The 20,844-nt window shown below is 39.6% G+C and overlaps 1 protein-coding gene and 1 long non-coding RNA gene across 2 annotated transcripts; both read left to right on the top strand.

Moving 5' to 3' along the window:
• The first annotated feature begins 1,412 nt into the window (after window positions 1-1,412).
• Window positions 1,413-8,878, top strand: LOC129407248 (mucin-5B-like). The gene is made up of 7 exons (XM_055147842.1): window positions 1,413-1,530; window positions 1,877-2,048; window positions 3,455-3,567; window positions 4,246-4,417; window positions 4,710-4,819; window positions 6,865-7,039; window positions 8,764-8,878. Exons 1-7 carry the CDS (start codon window positions 1,413-1,415, stop codon window positions 8,876-8,878), a joined length of 975 nt encoding a protein of 324 aa, XP_055003817.1.
• A 10,111-nt stretch (window positions 8,879-18,989) lies between these two features.
• Window positions 18,990-20,611, top strand: LOC129412647 (uncharacterized). Its single transcript, XR_008633775.1, has 3 exons — window positions 18,990-19,068; window positions 19,464-19,532; window positions 20,548-20,611. It is a non-coding gene; the product is annotated as an uncharacterized LOC129412647 (long non-coding RNA).
• Window positions 20,612-20,844: the final 233 nt, after the last annotated feature.

The following is a 20,844-nucleotide window of genomic DNA, read 5'->3' on the forward strand; positions in this document are numbered from 1 at the left end:
TTTGCAGTGACATCTTACTGGGGGTGTTCTACATCTGTCTCTACGGTGGAATGTTCAGTAATTGTACACATAAGTTTGACATAAATAACACAGAACATGAGCCTCTGATGGAGACAAACATTCAAACAAACATCTGTTTAGGAGTTGGATTTTCAACACAATGAGAGTATCGAACTGAAAAGACCTCAGGATAATGATGGCGAGCTTGTGACTGTCATGTTATGTGCACAAATCCCCTTTTGTAGTTACTACTACAACTAAATCACTTGAGTAACAAAGCCTCAGACAGAGTTTATTTCTTTATTTTTTTTAACTTATGTTTATTAAGGACATCACAGTCGCATTAGACGAGCCAGTCGCATTGCTTTGAGTGTTTTAGCACAAGTTTTCGACACCTGTCCATATAAAAAAATGTAAAATACATACAAACAGACAAGACACAGAAGTTACATACAGAAAAAATATATACAGCATATTTTCAGTGAGTGAATTTTTGATTGGAAACATAACAATAATTTTAATTTTCATTGAAATTTGTTGTTACTGGTTTCCAGTTTTAAATCATCTGGTTGCAGTTCCACAGTTTGGTCCCTTTGGCAGAGAAAGAGACTGACCAAGAGTCCTGTGCATAAGGACAACGCAGTTACCACTAGAAGCTCCTCTTGTAGTAGCTCCGTGTGTAACAGTTTATGGTGGTGACAAATTCAGAATTCACTGGCACAACAGAGTTGAGACACTTAAAAATAATTTAAGATTATTAAAACTGGTAACATTTTCAAATGGTAAATAGGTTATGTTTCTTTCAAATTTGGCACTGGTGCCAGTTTTTGTGCTTTTTGTCAAGGAGCTCAAGGGTCAGTTTGTAAAATGAACAGAGGTGTCGGTCTGGTTGAGGAGGCCTGGGACTGTCAGGTGATATAATAAGATCAATGCAACAAAATCATTGCACTCATGAATAGTTTAGAAGTGTGGAGTGTAATATCTTTAAGTATAAAATGAAAGAAATTGAGACTATTTTTAATCTTCTTCGCATGTATTGTGTGACTTTTTTTGTGTGAAAGTTTGACATTTTCATCCAGAATGAGGTCAGAGTATTTAACTTCACTGACTGTCACCTCCCAGTTTTTTGTTTGTGTATGCACCGAAATACAAAGAGAAACTGTTATTTTAAAATTCAAAGTCATGTGTGACACTCAGACACCATTCTGAGACCTTCTGTAAGACCTGTTCACGAGTCTGAGCAGCTGTTTTTGCAGATCCATACAACACAGTGTCATCAGCATTCACTTGAACATTAACAGTGGGACAGTATTGAGGAGGGTCATTCAGTGCAAAGACACATTTTGAAGAGAGCTGTAAGAAGCATTGAAATGTCCTAAACATGTTTTTTTTTTTTTTTCCTTTTCTGTGACATGTTCAGCATCGACACTGTGACCGGCTTCATCTGTAGAAACTGCGATCAGAAGGACGGACGCTGTTACGATTATCAAGTCCGCTTCTTGTGTCCACGCAGGTTCTGTGTCCAGGCCAGTGAGTCCAGCTCTTTATCTAAATCTGACTTCCTCAAACGTGTCCATCTCATATTGTATTTACTTCACCAATGTTACGTTTATTAGAATCTATGTGTAGTCTGAATTAGATGATGAGACAGTGAGGGGGAAGGGTTTTCAACAGAAATGTGGGATTAAGATTCATATTTAGGGCAGAACAGTTCATAATAAGGCCATATAGTAAATAAAGGAAGACAGTTTCACAATAAAACTCCTCAATTTTGCGGTAGGACATATTTAACTGAATGTAGTGTGTATATTTAGTGTGGACCTCTGACCCTATAGTGTGTGTGTGTTTGTGTGTGTGTGTGTGTGTGTGTGTGCAGAGTGCTGGACACAGTGGTTTGACAGAGATAACCCCTCTGGCACCGGAGATTGGGAGACTTTAGCCTCTCTTCAGTTCTCTTACCCGGAGCAGATCTGTGCTGCTCCTCTACAGATCCAGGGTCAGACCACCACAGGCCTTCCCGCCTCCGCCTCCGGAAACGTTCTCTCTGCGTAAGTCACACATGAACACGTAACATCCTCACCGTCACTGGGACTGTGCTTTATCTACTGCTGCCTGTAGTGGACCATCTCTATCAATGATTATTTGTACAGTGGTCACTCGTTATCGCGGCTGTTACGTTCTTGTAGTAGTCATCTTTATTTTTACAATTATTATATCTGTTTTAACACCACACACTTTATACACTTTTCTCAGACAGGACACTCACTCTTTTTCCTCATCCTTCTTAAAACTTATTGCTGCTGTCGTCCTTATGTTATTTTCCTCCAACTTTATGGAATAAATTAATCTTTGTTTCGTTACAAAATGAAGCAGAGTCCTGCACTGGTCCATTTTCAGAAACCCGGGGGTGTGACCACAGGAGACTTTGTTGGTGTAGAATGTTTCGTCGACACTGTGGGTTTTGTCGGGGAGAAAACTTCTTCAGAATCTCACTGCTAGCGATCGAACATTTATATAAATTTGGCAGCTGAATACATTCTGTACTGTACAGGAGACACGACACGGCCGAGATTGATTGACAATGGTGTAAAGTCCCTTAGCCAATCAGGACGGAGGGGGAGGAACACAATGCATGTTCATACACTGTAAAAAAAAAAATTGCATTAAAAAAATCCGCGAAACAGCAAGACAGCAAAAGGTGAACTGCGATGTAGCGAGGAACAACTGTATTGCCTCATGTAAATGGACAAAGGTTTTTAAGAGAGAATAGTAGTATGTTTCGCTCTCATCCACTGAAGCACCCAAGATGTGAACATTCACACCATAAGTCTGGACTTACTTAACTAACAACACACTGGAAAAAAAACAAAAACAAAAAAAAACACAAATCTAGGTAACTTAAAATGACTTAACTTAAGAACAAATTATTTTATCTGAGTTGATTCAATTTGACAAATCAAATTATCTACCAAAGGAATAAGTGTGCAACATTTTGTTTCTTATTTTAAGTGTAAAAAGTTTTATTTATTTTTTTTTTTACTTTAAGTGTAGCAAGATGTATTTTCATATTTTTAGTACAAAATTGTCTTATTCCACTGGCAGATCACTTCAACTGTCAAGCGATATTTACCCAAATCAGGATAAAACTTTCTTAATTCAATCATCATCTTAACTCGACTAGATTTAGTTTTTTGCAGAGCAGATATTTATTCTAAACTCCAAGTGTGTGTTAGTGTCAGTGTAGTATAGCGCCCCCTCCACACAGACACAAGATCCTGTCAGTTCAGCATTCAGACATTTTCTTTTGGAACCTGCCTGGACGACTGAGGAGTTACACACACTTCTGCCTATTGTCATTGTATAACAATAACAATATCAACACACTAAATATGTCCTTTTATTGGTTTAATTCATTCTAGAACCATCACTAACGTGTTTCATCTTTTCCAAACAGATATGACACGACTGTGGGCCTCATCTGTAAAAACTCTGAGCAGCAGAGGGGCCTCAAATGTCATGACTTCCAGGTTCGCTTCCTGTGTCCCCCTGACTTCTGCAGACCCAAAGGTGAAGGAGCATTACCTGGAAACATTTGTGTAAAATATGTTCTTATGACTGCCCATAAAGAACACACACAAAAAAGATATACACAAAAAAAAAAAAAAAAAGACAATGAAATAAGAAAGTTGTTGTGAAGTGCCCCTTTGAGCTGTGACAGATCTAGCCCTGCTCAGTGGCTGAGCACTCACATTTCACAACAACAAGGTTCTGGGTTCAGTCCCTGGATCGGTCGAGCCTTTCTGTGTGGATTTTACATGTTCTCTATGTATCTAGATATGATTCCGTAGCCAGGCTGGTGCCACCTGGTGTCTACGCTCAATTTCATTTCTCTCCAGCGACTAGGTCAGGAATCGGAATACAGTAGATGGTTCACAAAAACCCTGGAAGTTAAATTAAAAAAAGTACTCACCTACCGTCAAGCGAAATAATTCTAATGCTGCAAGGTCAGACAGTTTCTACAAAGTGAAACCAGCTGATTAATCAGGCTAATGTTTCCTCTAGTTTGCCCAAAACATTCAGAACCAGTCAAATCCTCCAGCAAAAGTCCTGACCAAGACTAGCTCAAGATCCAGCGGCACTGAAGAATGGGTCAAATACAGAAGACAAAGTTCCATATGAGGACAATAAAGTGTAGCTAAACCTTAACCTAACTGAGCCTCCCCTCTGTGTCCTTGTGACCCACAGACTGCTACACAGACTGGTTTGACCGGGACGACCCCTCCGCCACTGGGGACTGGGAGACTCTATTTGCCCTCCGAGCAGAGTATCCAGGACTCATCTGCCCCAACCCTCTGCAGATCCAGGTGCAGACTATAAACGGGTACAGCGTGGCCGCCACCGGGAACATCATCACCACGTAAGTGTTTTTAAACTGGAATTAAACACTTAATCCACCTTTTTTGCCATGAAACTGTGTGTTTTAATAACTTTGTCTGCTGTTCCTAGTCATTTTTGGGTCATTTTAGTGCAAACCATGTCAAATTTCTGGTTGAAAACATCTTAATCTAAGTTTGTGCTACCTCCAGTGACCTCTGTAATTTCAGTTTTGCAGCTCTATTTGAAATGTGGTTGTAGGCAGAGTTTACGTGTTTAGGTGTTCAGTTATAATATCACTCAATCTCAAACTCAAACTGCTTTTGTGTTTTCAGGGCGGACGTGGTGAATGGTTTCATCTGTCAGAACTCGGCTCAGCCCTCAGGCCTGTGTCACGATTACAAAGTGCGCTTCGTGTGTCCGATGGATTTCTGTCAACACAAAGGTGAGTGCAGTAACAGGGATGGCCTCTAGGGGGAACATAACAGAGAGGGACACACTTGGGTATTTTAAGGGTGCGCTATGTAACTTTTCTGATAAAAGCGTCCATGGAGATATGCACGAAAGAGGGGTCACAACAAACACAAACGCTGCAACAAATACAAATGCGACAACACAACAAAAAGCCACAACAAACCAAAAAAGCCACAACAAATGCACAACAAACAACAAAAACACAAACAAAAAGCCACAACAAACCAAAAAAGCCACAACGGAAATGACTGCGTGACTCTATTTTAATGCAAATGCTGCAACAAATACAAACGCCACAACACAAACGCAAATGCCGCAACACAGTAAAAAGCCACAACACATTAAAAAGCCACAACGGAAGTGACCGCGGGACTCTATTTTCCAATGGACCGATCAAGCGGCAAGTGAAGAAGAAGAACTACAATGTGAAACGAATAACGATAAAACAATAAATTACTTTTACTTACGTTTCCAACTTCTCCGTTCCTTTACTTTTCACGTTGTTGTAGTTCTTCTTCTTCACTTGCCGCTTGATCAGTCCATGAGAAAATAGAGTCCCGTGGTTACTTCTGTTGTGAATTTTGATGTGTTGTGATTTTTTTAATGTGTTGCGGCATTTGTGTTTGTGTTGAGGCGTTTGTATTTGTTGCAGCGTTTGCATTAAAATAGAGTCCCAAGGTCATTTGTTTCATTTGTTATGACCCCTCTCGGCTTCCGTAGCTATGCTAGGGAAATTGTTTTACTTGGAATATACAACCATATGGCATGAAATTTGCTTATTACTTAATTATTTATGTATATACAGATTACTCAAACATGTGAGAATGAAACAAAACACAACTCCAGGTACCATATTTTCCGAACTATAAGTCGCTCCGGAGTATAAATCGCACCAGCCAAAAAATGTGTAATGAAGAAGAAAAAAACATATACATGGTACACAGGACTATAAGTCACACTTTTTGGGGGAAATTTATTTTATAAAATCAGACACCAGGAATCGACATTTCATCTTAAAAGTCTAGTTCTAGTAATAACAATAGAACAGAGAACAACAAACTGTTAATGTCACATATGAACAGTTCTTCAGATAAACTATAACATAAACAACAGAACAGAACAAGTTTACCAAACTCTCCATCTCACTCCAAATCACTAAATCCATTCAATTCCTTCATCCTCGGTGTCATTTCTGAGCAACTCGGCCTCGACCTCCGGAGGTAAATAGAGCATCGCTTCCTCTTCTGTGTCGCTGTCGTCAGACTCAGCATCAGTTCCAGTTAGAATTATTCGGGTCTTTCTGAATCCCGGCTTTGTCCATCCATCCAGTGACTTCAGAAAAGTTTCATGATGCATCCTCCCGGTGTCACAAGTTTCTCTCTCACTCCAAACTTTCTTTCTGCTGCTCGATTTCCGTTTTCAGCTGCAGATTTCACTACTTGCAGTTTGTAATCTGCAGAATATGATTTTGTTTTTGGGGGCATTTGTGTTCAATCTTCTCAGTCGTCTTTATAAGTTTGCTCAATTTTCAGTGGTGCAGAAGTAATGGTGCGACTGACTGACATGATACAGACAGGACAGAGGCTCTTTCTGCAGGAGACATGTGCAGTAGAGTGTGGATTGACAGTGGTACAGACACACACAAGACTAGAGCCTCTTGTGGCTTCAGTGTGAACATTTTAATATATAAGTCACACTGGAGTAAAAGTCACAGGAAACACCCAAACCATGAAAAAAAGTCTGACTCAGTCTGAAAAATATGCTAGTTTTTTGTAGAGGTAATAGAATATTTACAATATGGCTAAAAGAGTTATTTTTTTTCTTAATATTATAGGACTTTCAACCACAGTTAGATTTCTTGGCTTGTAAGACTTCTACCAGTCAAATTCAAATATTCATTATGACGCTTTGCCTTTTTTTTCTAGAGCTTTCAGTGAGAGCCATTTCAGACTGATATATATGTGCAGTACTGATCTGAGTCATATTGTGAATCCTAAATCTCGTCTCTCCCCTCAGTTTGCTGGACGGCCTGGTATGACAGAGATAACCCTAGTGGCACAGGAGACTGGGAGCTTCTGTCTGATCTGAAGAAACTTCATCCAAACGAGATCTGTGAGACTCCTCTGCACATCGACGTGAGGACTGTGGGCAGCAACCTGCCCCTCACAGTCACTGGACAGGTCCTGCACATGTAAGAAACACTCAAACATCTATACACCGCCTACATCCTGGAAACAAATGTAGATAAACCAAAACTTTGTCACTTCTCCAAACTCAGCTTTCCCAGTTTCCACTCACATGTTACGTTCTGCACTGTTTTGTCTTTCCATTGTTCATATCATTGTACTTAAAGCCACACAAGGTCACTTTTCAGCCCTTTTCAATTTGCTTGTGTTTATTGCACTGAAAAAAGTATTAAAAAAACATACATCTTTACTCTGAGTGGGCTTGCATCGCCACAAACCTGACTCTGTCCATGGTAATATTGTTCCATTGGCTATAATATTCCACAGTATGGCATTAAACATCTCTGTCTCCATGGAGAATGTTCCAAAGTGTGGTTTTAGCTTTCTGTTTCCATTGAATCATGCAGACAACGTGGCACATCCAGAAAGTGACATACCGTATTTTTTGGACTATAAGGCACACTTAAAATCCCAAATCGACAGTGCGTCTTATAATCTGGCGCACCTTATGTATTAATTCTGGTTGTGCTTACTGACCTCGAACTGACTTTATGTGGTACACAGCACTCAAAAATCTGTTAATATTTTAGTGCGACTTTGGTAAACTACAAAGCCGCATCGCTTGATGGATTGTCGGAGCATTACGGCTGCTGTAGTCAGGAGCCTCGTGAAGTAACACCATCAGCAGCACATCCTCTGTGACAGAAAGAACACTCATATTCCACTGAGACGTGGCTTTTAGTGCAACAAAAGCTGAACCGCACCAGGACACAAAGAGCGAGCTGTTTTTTTCAGCACTTATAGTTTATGCAAATTAGTCATGTGGTTTTAAGTTTCATTTCTGTAAAACATAAACAAATGTGCTCAAAGCTGCATTAAACACATTATTACTAATGTATATTTGAGTTCTCCTCAGAAAAACAAAACAAAACTTAAATGATCCACCCACATTCACATTCATAATCCACATTCACCAAGACACTGAGGCAACGCCGGGTGAATCACACCATGATCTGCCAATGAATCATGGGTCTTGGATAAGGGATCAGTCTCAAGTGTCGTCCATTTGTTTTGCTTAATGCGTCTTATAATCCGGTGCACCTTATGTATGAAAATAGACAAGAGAATTCAACATTATTGATCCTGCACCTTATAGTCCCAAAAACACGGTACTGTGTCTTTAATGTTGCATAGTTTGAAATGTCTGTAAACCCAGATGTAGACACCAAAGCCACAGCTCAGACTCTAACACCATTTAAAGTGGCAGGTTTTGGAGACAAGTAGGTAGCAAACCCTTCCACCAGAAAAGTTGCGCAGTGCACCTTTAACTGTATTTTAGAATAGTGAGTAATGAAATAATGAAAGGTGCATTGTGTAAAATTTCTGGTGGAGAGTCTGTCAAAAGCTTTTTCTCCATGGAGATGTTATTGCTTTGTCTGGAATGTTTCACAGTATGGCATTAAACCTTTCTATCTTCATGGAGACCAAACCAGACCAAGTTACAGGTCAGATCTGTGGAGAGGCGACCCTGCTCACAGTCAGAATGTCTGTTTTTATGGCTGTTTTTGAAGTATTAAACCAGCTGTAATTGAATAAATATAAAGTAGAGCTGTTTAATGTCATACTGTGGAACATTCCAGGCAGAGCAATGACATCTCCATAGAAACAAGCAGGTGACGGACCCTCCACCAAAACGTTTAAACTGATCTTTTGTGTTTCTCTGTTGCAGCTACAGTCCCACTGAAGGATTCGCGTGTCGTAACGAGGACCAGACGGGCCGTGGGTGCAGAGACTACAAAGTTCGCTTCGGATGTCCCTGTAAATACATTGTGGACACAGACTAGGTCCACACGTCAATCATAACACGTTTAAAGCCATAGTATGGAACTTTTTAGCCAAAAAAACAGACAAAAGTAAAAGCCTTTTTATTCCAAAACCTGCTTGTTTCCATGGAAATGTTATTCCTTTGCCTATAATCTTCGGTAGTAAAGCATAAAATGTAATATCTCCATGGAGAATGTTCCACAGTATGGTTTTAACTGACGTGTCACCACCAGAAATGTTTGTAAATCACATACTATTTGATTCAAGTGAAACTGTTGTACATAAAGTTGTAATTTCCTTTGGTTTGGGACAAATCACCCAAATCAAATGTTTTACTAAAATTATTTAATCAAATTTTTTTAAATAAAATATTGTGTTTATAAACTGTGTGCTTGCTTACGGATTATTCTATGATGTTTTATACTATTGTATTAGCAGTAGAATGCATCATAAGAAATCTACTTTAGTCCATGTGTAGTGTATATGATGTGAGTACACTACAGAACACAATATATGTATAGACTAGTACAGGGGTGTCCAAACTTTTTTCATCAAGGGCCACATATCTAAACACAGACGAAGCAGAGACTGTAGACTGGTGCTCAGTACAGTGAATAATTGAAATATGTGCATGTTTAACACGTTAGAATGAACCATCAGTCTTTATTCACGTTAAGATCCTTAAAACCAAACACTAAATATTAACATATCGGCTTTATCCAGGTAGATTTTCAAAAAACTTGCAATAAAAAGGTAATATGCAAGATAATTTGGGCCAATTCTCTAGCAAGCCTGAGGGCCAAGAAAAATTTGTCTGAGGGCCGCATTTGACCCACGGGCCATAGTTTGGACATGCCTGGACTAGTATCAAAAGACCTAATAGTTCAGCTCAGGGAGGAAAGTGAAAGAGTTTAAAAGACAAAACCACGAGACTGTCACATGGTGCAGGACGTGAAGTGTACTGAGGGACAGGGAATATTTACAGTATACACAATATCTACAATATGTACAGAACAAAACCAAGAGTTAAACCATCGGCTTTGAGATATTTCAATCTTCAGTTCAGCTGTTGTAGTTGTTGTAGTTGTTGTAGTTGTTGTAGTGGGAGAGTTGATACACTGAGTCATTTTGCTCTAGTCTTTGTATGTAGCAGAGTGTTGGGTGTTGTGTGAGGAGAAGGCCACTGCTCCTCCTGCACTGTAGAAGGAGGCTGGTTATTGCTCCTTAGGCTCGGGCCTTGGGCAGCTCACCATTGGGTTCAGTGGACCATGGAATGGACAGAGCGAATGTCTGGGTGATGGGTTGACAGATGATAGATGAATGTACTGAATCCAACAAAGGATGGACAGAACCTGACCTGTACAGAACATGAGCAATAATCTGTGGCAAAGTCAATCATATCATCACCATCAATATAGAAATCATTTCAATTCAAGGCAGTACATTTAGTTCAAGTCAATACATGAACATGTTCAATAGGTAACACTTTATAATAACTACACCTTATTTAGTATTAATAAAGCATGAACAAAGACTTAATTAATAATGATTCACGCTTAGTATCTACTTAATTACTACCTTAATTAGCACTTGCACTTAATTTGCCTGTGCTGTAAATAGTTACTCATAATTATTTCATACTTAATTACTCATGAACTAACCATTTGAGCATTTATTAATCATTAGTAAACTATGACAGAATGATTTACTAATAATGTAATGCAATGATCATTCAGGCAGCTGTTGTCTGTTAGTTAAGTCTTTTTGAGAGCTTTTCTAAAGTGAAGACTAATTATGCTTTATTAAGCATTTACTTAAGCATGAATCATTATATAATTAAATCTTTGTTCATTATTATTTAAGTCTTTGTTCATGCTTTATTAAGGCTAAGTAAGGTGTAGTTATTATAAAGTGTTACCGTTCAATATAATCCATATTAAATCTATGATGTTAGTGCTCCTGATCGTAGAGCTTTTCCTCCAGCTCTCTGGTACACTTCTCCTGGGCAGAAGTCATCTGCTGAACAGTCTGCACCTCCTCTTTCAGATCCTCTACATCGTTGAGGACGTGCTCCATATTTGCATTGATGTCACGAATTGACTTGTCATTTCTGTCAATTCTTGAGAAAAGGGCATCAGTGCTTTCTCTGATTCAAAATGTTGGCTTGGATATCCTCCAGAGTGAGTTCAGTTTGACCTTTTTTAGGTTGTGGGGTGGAAGTTGCTGATGCAGAAGAGGTTCATGAGAATTCAACACTTGTGGCTCTGTGTACCAATGGAATTCCATCAAGACATTGTTCATATTACTGTCCACTGTGTCATTTAATTTGTCATTTAAGATTCAGGAACATTCCTGCATCCCATCGTTTTCACTCGTCTGTGTTTCTCTGCTATTCTTCTCTTCAGATCAGCGTGTGGTGAGCCACAGTTTATAAAATTCAAAAGTAACAGTCTGAGAATCCAAGAGCTGTCCACTTTAGAATCCAGTTTAGAATTATTTCTGTTTTGGGTCTTGTTTTACTTGTTGAAATGATTAAAATTACACTTGTAATTGCCTTACACAGCATGAACAGGACAGTTGTGAAGAAAACAGCAGCCTCATGCAGTCTATATCTGTGCACATACATGACTGTCCAAACAGAAAAACAACTGATCCACCACCAAGGCCAGTGCCCAAAGATCCAGAGAGAGAAAAGTCAACTGTGTAACAGTTTAACATAGACACACTGCACTGTCTTTTACCTGGTTACATGCCACTAGTTAGACCTTTTATTTAGACCTTTTACCTGGAATGTCCCATGGTATGACTTTAAACATATCCATCTAACTTTTATTGATTATGAGTGTTTCTCATAAATTCCTTCCGTGAAAAGGGATGAACCAACTCAGTTGACACCAGCTCAATTTCAGCATTTAAACTGGCAACTCAAATGAGACTCATGTGAGGCCCATTCTGCTTTCTGATTGGATACTGTTTGTAAAAAGGATTGACATTCTGACAGCAATAAATTAAAGCCATCCAGGGTACATTTTTGATGTGTTGTTGCTTTACTTTAGTCCTTGCTGAAACTTAGTCCAGTCCTGTTTTAGACCTGGTCTAGTCCTAGTTTAGACTTAGTTTAGACCTGGTCTAGTCCTAGTTTAGATTTAGTTTAGACCTGGTTTAGTCCTTGTTTAGTAGTATTTATTGTAGTTTTAGTCTTGGTCAAGAACTGGTGTAAACCTTTATCAGCCTTAATTACAGAAAAGCACAAAAGTTATGAAGTGAAGTGAAAAAGCTGAGACACTCAAAAAGTACAAAATAATGAAAAGCCTTTAATTCCACATGAAAGATAAAGTTCAGATCACACCAGCGTGTTTTGGCTTTTCATCCTTCATCAGGCAAACTCAAGATGCCTATCACAGTGCAGATTTAAGTCATAGGTGTAGGTCACATGTTCACAGTGGACTGACCCATGATGGGACATGTAGGCTAAACAGATTTTAGTTACAAGCTATTTAAGATCAAATATAATACAAGATACATATATACATATATACACATATATAAATACTGCAATTCCCAACAACCAATACATAGAAGACTACATAGTATAAAAATATATATATAGTACAAATACAAAAGTGCTACAGATACAACATGTATAATTTGTATAATATATTCAAGAGCTAGGGCCTCCTTCTGGTGGGACATGCCTGGAACACCTCCCCAGGGAGGCGCCCAGGAGGCATCCGTTACAGATGCCTGAGCCACCTCAGCTGCTCCTCTCAACATGGAGGAGCAACGGCTCTACTCCGAACTCCTCCCATGTGACTGAGCGCCTCACCCTGTCTCTAAGGGAGCACCCAGCCAAATGAGGAAACTCATTTTGAGCACTTGTATCCACGATCTTGTCCTTTCGAATTACAGTAATGCAATGCTTTTTGCTGTAACGCAGTAATGTTCGGCATTACAGGGGAAAAAATTGTAATATTTTACTCGGTACAAATGTGAGTAACGCGCGTTACAATGCTTTTTTAACCTGGACTGAAGTGGTGGGTTTTTCTTCATACCGAGAACTCCACACTGTTTAGACCTGGATTACAGTCGTCCCTCGCTCTATTGCGGTTCACTTTTCGCGTTCTCGCTGTTTCACAGATTTTTTTTTGTTGTGCAATTTTGCATGCCTTTTGTTTTTACAGTGTATGAATGCGTATTGCGTTCCTCCCGCTGTGTCCTGATTGGCCAAGGGACTCCTGTCTCCTGTACAGTACAGAATGTGTTTAAATACATTTTCAATCTCTAGCAGTGTGATTCTGAAGTGTTGTATGTTTGTAAGTTTTCTCCCCGACAAAATCCACAACGTTGACGAAATGTTCTGCACCAACAAAGTCTCCTACGGTCGCACTCAAAAGGCAGAGGAAGATGTAACCATCACACAAAAAGTTGGACTTCTGGACACGCTGAATTAAGGGAGAAGTTATGCGCTGTAGCAGACTCTTGCACTGGGTCGGGTCCCCACAAATAGTTGCTGAAATCAGGATCGCGAGCCCCCACAGCAGGGTGTCTGTAAAGCGCGATCGTGCGACAGCCGCTCTTACCTCCATGAGGTGCGGAGCTGAGCCGCTCCTTTCTCCTGCAGTCACGTTTGAGCCCGTCCCGACAGTGAATCCTGTTTTAGTCCTAGTTCAGTTCTGGTTTAGTTCTGGTTTAGTCCTCCTCTTCAGTCCTGGAATCAGTCCGAGGTTAGTCCTGTTATAGTCCTGGTTCAGTTCTGGTTCAGCTCTGGTTTAGTCCTGGTTCAGTCCATATTTGGTGCAAAACTGCAGCATCTTCGCAGTTATTTTGGTGAGAGTAACTTAAAGTAATGCAATAGTAATGTAATGCCTTACATTTTAAATGCAGTAATATTATAATGTAACAAATTACTTTGAAATGACAGTAATAAGTAATAAATAACACATTACAGTTTTAAAGTAACTTGCCCAACAGTGAAGACTAATCCTCACTACACAATACACAAACTCTTTTCTCTTTGTTTTTCACTTGACTGTGTAGATGTAAAGAAACGTCTTGAATTGTTCTTTCTTTTTGCAGTTTTACTTGTGAATATTGTGAACACAAACTTAAAATAAGAACTCAAACTTTATCAGTCAGCCTGGGTTGTGAAGGGCTCCTAAGATCTGCGTGTGTCCCTTCTATCTGTATGTTTTATCTGTTGTATCTGTTGTGTGTATCTGTGGCCTGTGCGCCGCGTATCACTGCTTTGTCTGTTTTTTAAATGCAGATAAACATGATCATTGAGCTCATAATCATTTGTTGTATCCATGGGCTGTATCACAAACCACTGACAGATTGCATTGTGGGAGTTGGTGCAGATATGAGCCTGACTTCAGATCTATTTAAACCTGACTGTGAGCTCAAGTTCACCGAAGCCCGACCAGACTGCAGCATCTGGTGAGTGGACCTGATTTTGACTTTACATTGTATTGTATTGTTCATGTGTATTAGAGTATTTCATGTGTATTAGAGTATTTCATGTGTATTAGAGTATTTCATGTGTGTTAGAGTATTTCATGTGTATTAGAGTATTTCATGTGTATTAGAGTATTTCATGTGTATTAGAGTATTTCATGTGTATTAGAGTATCAGAGGCGGCTGTCACAGAACAGACTCATTCAATTGAAATATATTCACCAAAGTTTTCAGACACTCTATTTGAGTCGTGTATAATATAATATTCAGTGTAGCAGTACTTTTACTTGAGTAATATATAATACAGTGTAACAGTACTTTTACTTGAGTACTAAATGGTACAGTGTAACACTACTCTTACTTGAGTAATATACAGTACAGTGTAACAGTACTTTTACTTGAGTAATATATAGTACAGTGTAACAGTACTTTTACTTGAGTAATATACAGTACAGTGTAACAGTATTTTTACTTGAGTAATATATAATACAGTGTAAGAGTATTTTTACTTGAGTAATATATAGTACAGTGTAACAGTATTTTTACTTGAGTAATATACAGTACAGTGTAACAGTACTTTTACTTGAGTAATATACAGTACAGTGTAACAGTACTTTTACTTGAGTAATATACAGTACAGTGTAACAGTACTTTTACTTGAGTAATATACAGTACAGTGTAACAGTACTTTTACTTGAGTAATATACAGTACAGTGTAACAGTACTTTTACTTGAGTAATATATAGTACAGTGTAACAGTACTTTTACTTGAGTAAAAGTTGTGGTTCCACTGTGAGTAAGAGAACAAGTGACTGAAGTTTTCTGTGACAATAGGCTGTTACAAATAGTCTTACTCGAGTAGTCATTTCTCCAAATACTTTTTTTTTTAACTCTTCCTGGACTCTAGTCTGGCCACTCCAACTCCTCTGAATGTGGAGTTGATTTAGAGAAAAATTGTACTTGAGTAAGAGTATTCTTTCAAAAAGTAAATAGACTGGTAAAGTTCAGCTCACAGTATTTGTATGTGGTTTTAAAGTACCTCTCGTCTCTACAGATGCCCCCAAAACACCTGCAAACATGTTCTTCTGGGTAATCCACTTATTTATAGTCAAACTACACTATTGATACACTATTGATTGTTCATTGAAATGGATTTGTTGAGTGTGTTTTTTGTTTTTTTTTCAGCAGCTCATGCTATTAACACATTTCCTGCTGGCTGGTGAGTTCTCGTTTTGTTTTCTACTATTATTACCGTCACTTTGCAGTTGAAATACATTTCATCGTACAATTGAAATGCATTGATCATTTTGGTGAAACAGTAGATCAGTAAAGACGTGTGTGTGTAGTTTTGTGTAGTCAAATGTTTTATAGTGACTCTAGTTAGAACATTATCCACAGAAGTGACTGCTATTTTGTGGTTTTATTATCAAAGTGTACACTGAATGACCTCGATACTCCAGTTATCTGACTTTTCTAATCTTTTGTTTTTTTTATTTAGTTTATTCATTCATTTATTTATTTTTACAGGAAGTACCGAGGTTTCCAAAACGCAGGATGTAAAGCCGACGAGTCTTGTGACCAAACCCCCTCGTTCCACCTTATTCCTCCAGACCTTTCTCCCCAGTAAGAAACCACCTGCTAACACCAACATGCAAACATTAAAGGTTGTATAGAGGATTTTCCAAGGAACGAGAAATCCAGCGACTGTTTGTCCTTTTTCAAATGTTGCGCATGCGTGAAACCACCCCCCCTCCCCTACAGCTCCCTACGTAGAAACGCCTTCTCCCGCCTCCTCACTACGCCAGAAACAGGTTTGTTTACAGCCGGTGAGCTGCACATGACTTGTAAACAACTAACTACAGTGTTGGTTAGGCAAGGCGGAGAAGTGAGGAGCGGGGGGAGCGGGTGTGCGGACATTTCGTTCGCGGACGAGAAGTGAGGAGCAGGGAGAAGAGCGGAGCAGGAGAGAGGAGAGAGGAGAGAGGAGAGAGGAGAGGGGAGAGGTGCGCGGAGATTCCGTGCCCGGAGAAGTGAGGAGAAGGGGGAAGAGCGGAACGGGCAGCGGGGACAGGAGTAGGAAAGGGGAGCAGAGAAGGTTGCGCGGAGATTCAGTGCGAATGAACTAGCTACAACACGCAGCAGCAAGCGGACTCTTTCTTTGCCTTGAAAATTACGTTTTCAGACATAGGATATCGCTTTCGTGTCCTGAAAAACGTTTGACTAGCTCTTGGAAATAAAGTACGTTTTCATAATAAGCAGAAGTTACCTGTCCAGGAGTAATTTGGCGACCAATGCGTCAGTCTTTAGACCCTGCGTCTGCTTCAGTCGCGCCATCGCTGGAATGAATCTACAAGAATCACCTTAGTTTGGCTTCGCTGCTTTTCCCCTTGTCTTCTTCTTTCAGCGACCTCAAAAACGGACTTTCTTTTGCGGCTAACTGCTCCTGGATTCATGTCTGCCATTGCAACAAACTTTGTGCTAACTGCGAGGAAGATATAGGTCAAAAAAAGCCGCTAAGAACTGTTGCGTTGGTGGAGTAAACAGCATCTGTGCGTCTTGCGTCTGTGGACTGCGTGACAGGCGTACGTAAACCACGTACCGGCGGCGCGCAGGCAGGTCAGTTACGCTAGAAACGTAGGGAGTTTGATTGATAGCCTGTCAGCTAACAGATAACGAGGCAATGTCGTTATCTATTGGCAAATGTTTAGCCCCACCACGTCCAGAGTTGATGAATTTTTATTCTCTTTTTTTTGGTCATCATAATTACAAGGCTACTGCACCTCTATAATGCTATCATTGACAACTTGAAACAAAAAAAAACAAAAAAAAAATCCTCCATACAACCTTTAAAGCTGCACTATGGCTTTTTTTTCTGCTGAGGGTTTCCACTACCTAGAATGTTCCACAGTATGGCATTAAACTTGTCTTGTACTTATAGAATTAGAGGTTAAAAAAAGTTAATTCGATCCTTGGGTCTGAAAGATGTGTTCTGTACGTTTTTTCACGAGTATATGTGAAACTTGTTCCCCCTCACCTGGCCCCTCCCTTCAGCTGGTCCCTCCCCTCACCTGGCCCCTTCCTTCACTTGGTCCCTCCCCTCACCTGGCCCCTCCCTTCACTGGTCCCTCCCTCACCTGGCCCCTTCCTTCACCTGGTGCCTCATTTGGTCCCTCCCCTCACCTGGCCCTTCTCCTCATCTGGCCCCTCCCTTCACCTGGTCCCTCGACTGACCCCTCCCCCTAGGCTAGAGCATGGCAATGGCCATAGTTATCCTGCCACTAAAAACAGTCTTACAAAACACCCGAAGTAAATCTATTATTACACCAGACTGTCCATGTGAATGTCTGTGTTGATAGAATAACGTTTGAAATAAAACTAACCTTGTATCGCATGAATTATCGCACGTTGAGGGACTATTTTCTCATATGTCAAACCGCCGCTGCCAAGCTTTGTATCAGCTGCTGCTGCTTAGACATAAATCCTTCAAAAGCAAGGCTGGTTTTACTTCTAAAATTATTCTGTCGACACAGACATTTACATGGACAGTCTGGTGTAATAATAGATTTGTTTCGGGTGTTTTGTGGAGTGGGTAAGACTGTTTTTAATGGCAGGAGAACTATGGCCATTGACATGCACTAGTCTAGCACCAGCGACCTCTGCAAATACAAGGACTGGATGGAATATTTTAAAAAGTGTCTCCACACGTCTCCAACACTGAGCCCCTATGTCCAAAATTCCAAACTGTCCCTTTAGGTAAAAGTACAGATATAGAGGCAAAAGATTACTCAAGTAAAAGTATCACTGCTTAAGTAAAACTATTAATAAGTACCTGTTTAAAAATGTATTTCAAGAGTCAAAAGAAAACTATTTTTGAAGAGATATTTGGAACAATTAAAGCCCCAGATGTAGTGATTTTGAAGAATTTGGCTGATTTTAAGTGATTCAGTTGATTTCTATTTTGGTATCTTTGGTTTTCTCAAAGTTGGGATGTTAATTCATATGTGATAAAAATAAAGTCTGAAGGGTGGTCCGTCCTGCTCCTGAATCTCAGTCGATCATCTTAACTCCTCACACTGTAGTACATCGAGTGCATTTTCTGTTGATCCATTGTTTGTGTGAATGAGTTTTTAATGAATGAAAGTTGAATTTGTGTTTTATTTCAGTTCCTGATCATACACCCTTCAGCGACACCACTCCTCCTTCGACGCCGTACATAATCGTCTACGACGGTAAGAGCCCGCTATCAAAACGTACGCTTTTTCATGTCATTCTAAACCCTCCAAAAAAGTTCTCTCAAAAAATGGTACCAAAATTCAACTCAAAACATGTGAATGATGTCAGTGGAGAAAACGTCAAGGCCTAATGGCAAATGAAAACTCATGACATGAACAAATTCTAGAACATGAACCAGACCTATTCTCAATATGTTTCTGTTTCAGTCAAAGATGAAGAAAAGTTTATTACTCATGATGAATTTACTCCTCCAGTTACTCCAAAATATTAATAAATGTTACTAAGCTAATCTGTTTTTTTTGTTGTTTTTTTTTTTTAGATATATCCAGATATCCGTTTCCTATCACAGAGACGACTACAGATGAACCCACCAGTATTCTTCTACCCCCCACCACCAGACCAACGACTGAACCCATCCCCACACCAGACCAAAGACCAAAGACCAAACCCACCCTCCCCCACCAGACCAAAGACCAAACCCACCCTCCCACCAGACCTGCAGTCACAGAGCACATAAAAATCAGTGAGGAACTACTTTATTTAATGGTTCTTTTTTGGCAAATGATGAAACTACTACTACTACTTCTACTACTACTACTACTACTACTACTACTACTACTACTACTACAAAACCTTCATTCCCAGACAGTCCTTTAAACCAATTCTTTTACAGTAAGAAATCAGTTGGTGACCTTCTCCTCTGACCCTCTGTTTTGGTGTCTTTGGTTTTCTCAAAGTTGGGACATTAACTCAATTTAAATGTGATAAAAATAAAGTCTGAAGGGTGGTCCGTCCTGCTCCTGAATCTCAGTCGATCATCTTAACTCCACATAGTACACCCAGTGCATCTTCTGTTGGTCCATTGTTTGTGTGAGTGAATTTTGAATGAATGAAAGTTGAATTTGTGTTTCATTTCAGTTCCTTCTCATCATACACCCATCAGCGACAGCACTCCTCCTACGACCCCATACCCGCCCTTCTACGACGGTAAGAGCCCGCTATCAAAACATGTGCTTTTTCATGTTATTCTAAACCCTCCAAAAAAAGTTCTCTCAAAAATGGAACCAATATTCAACTCAAAACATGTGAGAGTTGTCAGTGGAGAAAACTTATTTCTTATTTTATTTATTTGTAAAGGGACAGTACATATTAATGAACATTAAAAATGTAAATATGTAAAGATTATACCCAACGTGGCTCATTTCCATCTTCAGTCCCTCGGCAGGTTGATGTGAAATCATCTACTGGACGAGGAAAAATACAGCAACAATCACACAAAAGTACACAACACCAGCACACTCACTGTACACACAACACACTCACTGTACACACAACACACTCACTGTACACACAACACACTCACTATATGTACAACACACTCACTATACACACAACACACTCACTATACACACAACACACTCACTATAAATACAACACACTCACTATACACACAATTAGTTTCAAATAGTTCATTTGAAGTTCAAAGTCAAAAGTTTAAGAATTAAACCAAGAGTTAAACCAACAACCCCTCAAAATAAAAGAAAATATAAATTGGTTAAACATGGTGACATATTTGACCATTGAATAACCACTGATTTAAAGCTTTAGAAAATGCTGCCAATGTTGAAAAATTCTCGTATATGAGCAGCTCTGTGTTCCATGTTTGAGCTGCTCGATAAGCAAAAGAGAATTGTCCAAAAGTACTTTTCCTAAACGGCACAGAGCAGTCGCCTCTCGAGCTGCTCTTGTTGTGTGATTTTAATTTCTTTTCACAAACTCCTTCAGAGGAGGTGGAGCAAAATGATTAAAAACTTTGTATATACCAGAATTAAATCTGCATATTTAATTGTGTTGTCCCAATTTAGGAATTTGTATTTGTCAAGTATTCTGCAATAGTGATAATTTAACTTCAAGGCCTAATGGCAAATGAAAACTCAAGACATGATCAAATTCTAGAACATGAACCAGACCTATTCTCAATATGTTTCTGTTTCTGTTTCAGTCAAATATAAAAAACAGTTTGTTCCAGTTGCTCCAAAAACTCCTTTCCCAGTGGATCCTTTCAGCCAATTTCACAGTAAGAAATCAGTTTGTAACCCTCTCCTCTGCATCCTCTGACCCTCTCCTCTGACCTTCTGCTCCATCTGACCCTCTGCTTCATCTGAACCTCTCCATCTGACCCTCTCCTCTGCATCCTCTTCTCCATCTGACCCTCTCCTCTGCATCCTCTTCTCCATCTGACCCTCTCCTCTGCATCCTCTTCTCCATCTGACCCTCTCCTCTGCATCCTCTTCTCCAT

Source organism: Boleophthalmus pectinirostris, unplaced genomic scaffold, assembly GCF_026225935.1.
Source record: "Boleophthalmus pectinirostris isolate CB_2022bp ecotype Guang Dong unplaced genomic scaffold, ASM2622593v1 HiC_scaffold_9, whole genome shotgun sequence".
Taxonomy (NCBI): Eukaryota; Metazoa; Chordata; class Actinopteri; order Gobiiformes; family Gobiidae; genus Boleophthalmus; species Boleophthalmus pectinirostris.

What these genes read in the sequence shown, in the direction of transcription:
- LOC129407248 (XM_055147842.1), top strand. Translation starts at nt 1,413, where the DNA reads ATGTTCAGCATCGACACTGTGACCGGCTTCATCTGTAGAAACTGCGAT. An exon ending in TCCGGAAACGTTCTCTCTGC is followed by an intron (nt 2,049 to 3,454) that starts GTAAGTCACACA and finishes TTTTCCAAACAG; the next exon opens with ATATGACACGACTGTGGGCC. An exon ending in ACTGGACAGGTCCTGCACAT is followed by an intron (nt 7,040 to 8,763) that starts GTAAGAAACACT and finishes TCTCTGTTGCAG; the next exon opens with CTACAGTCCCACTGAAGGAT.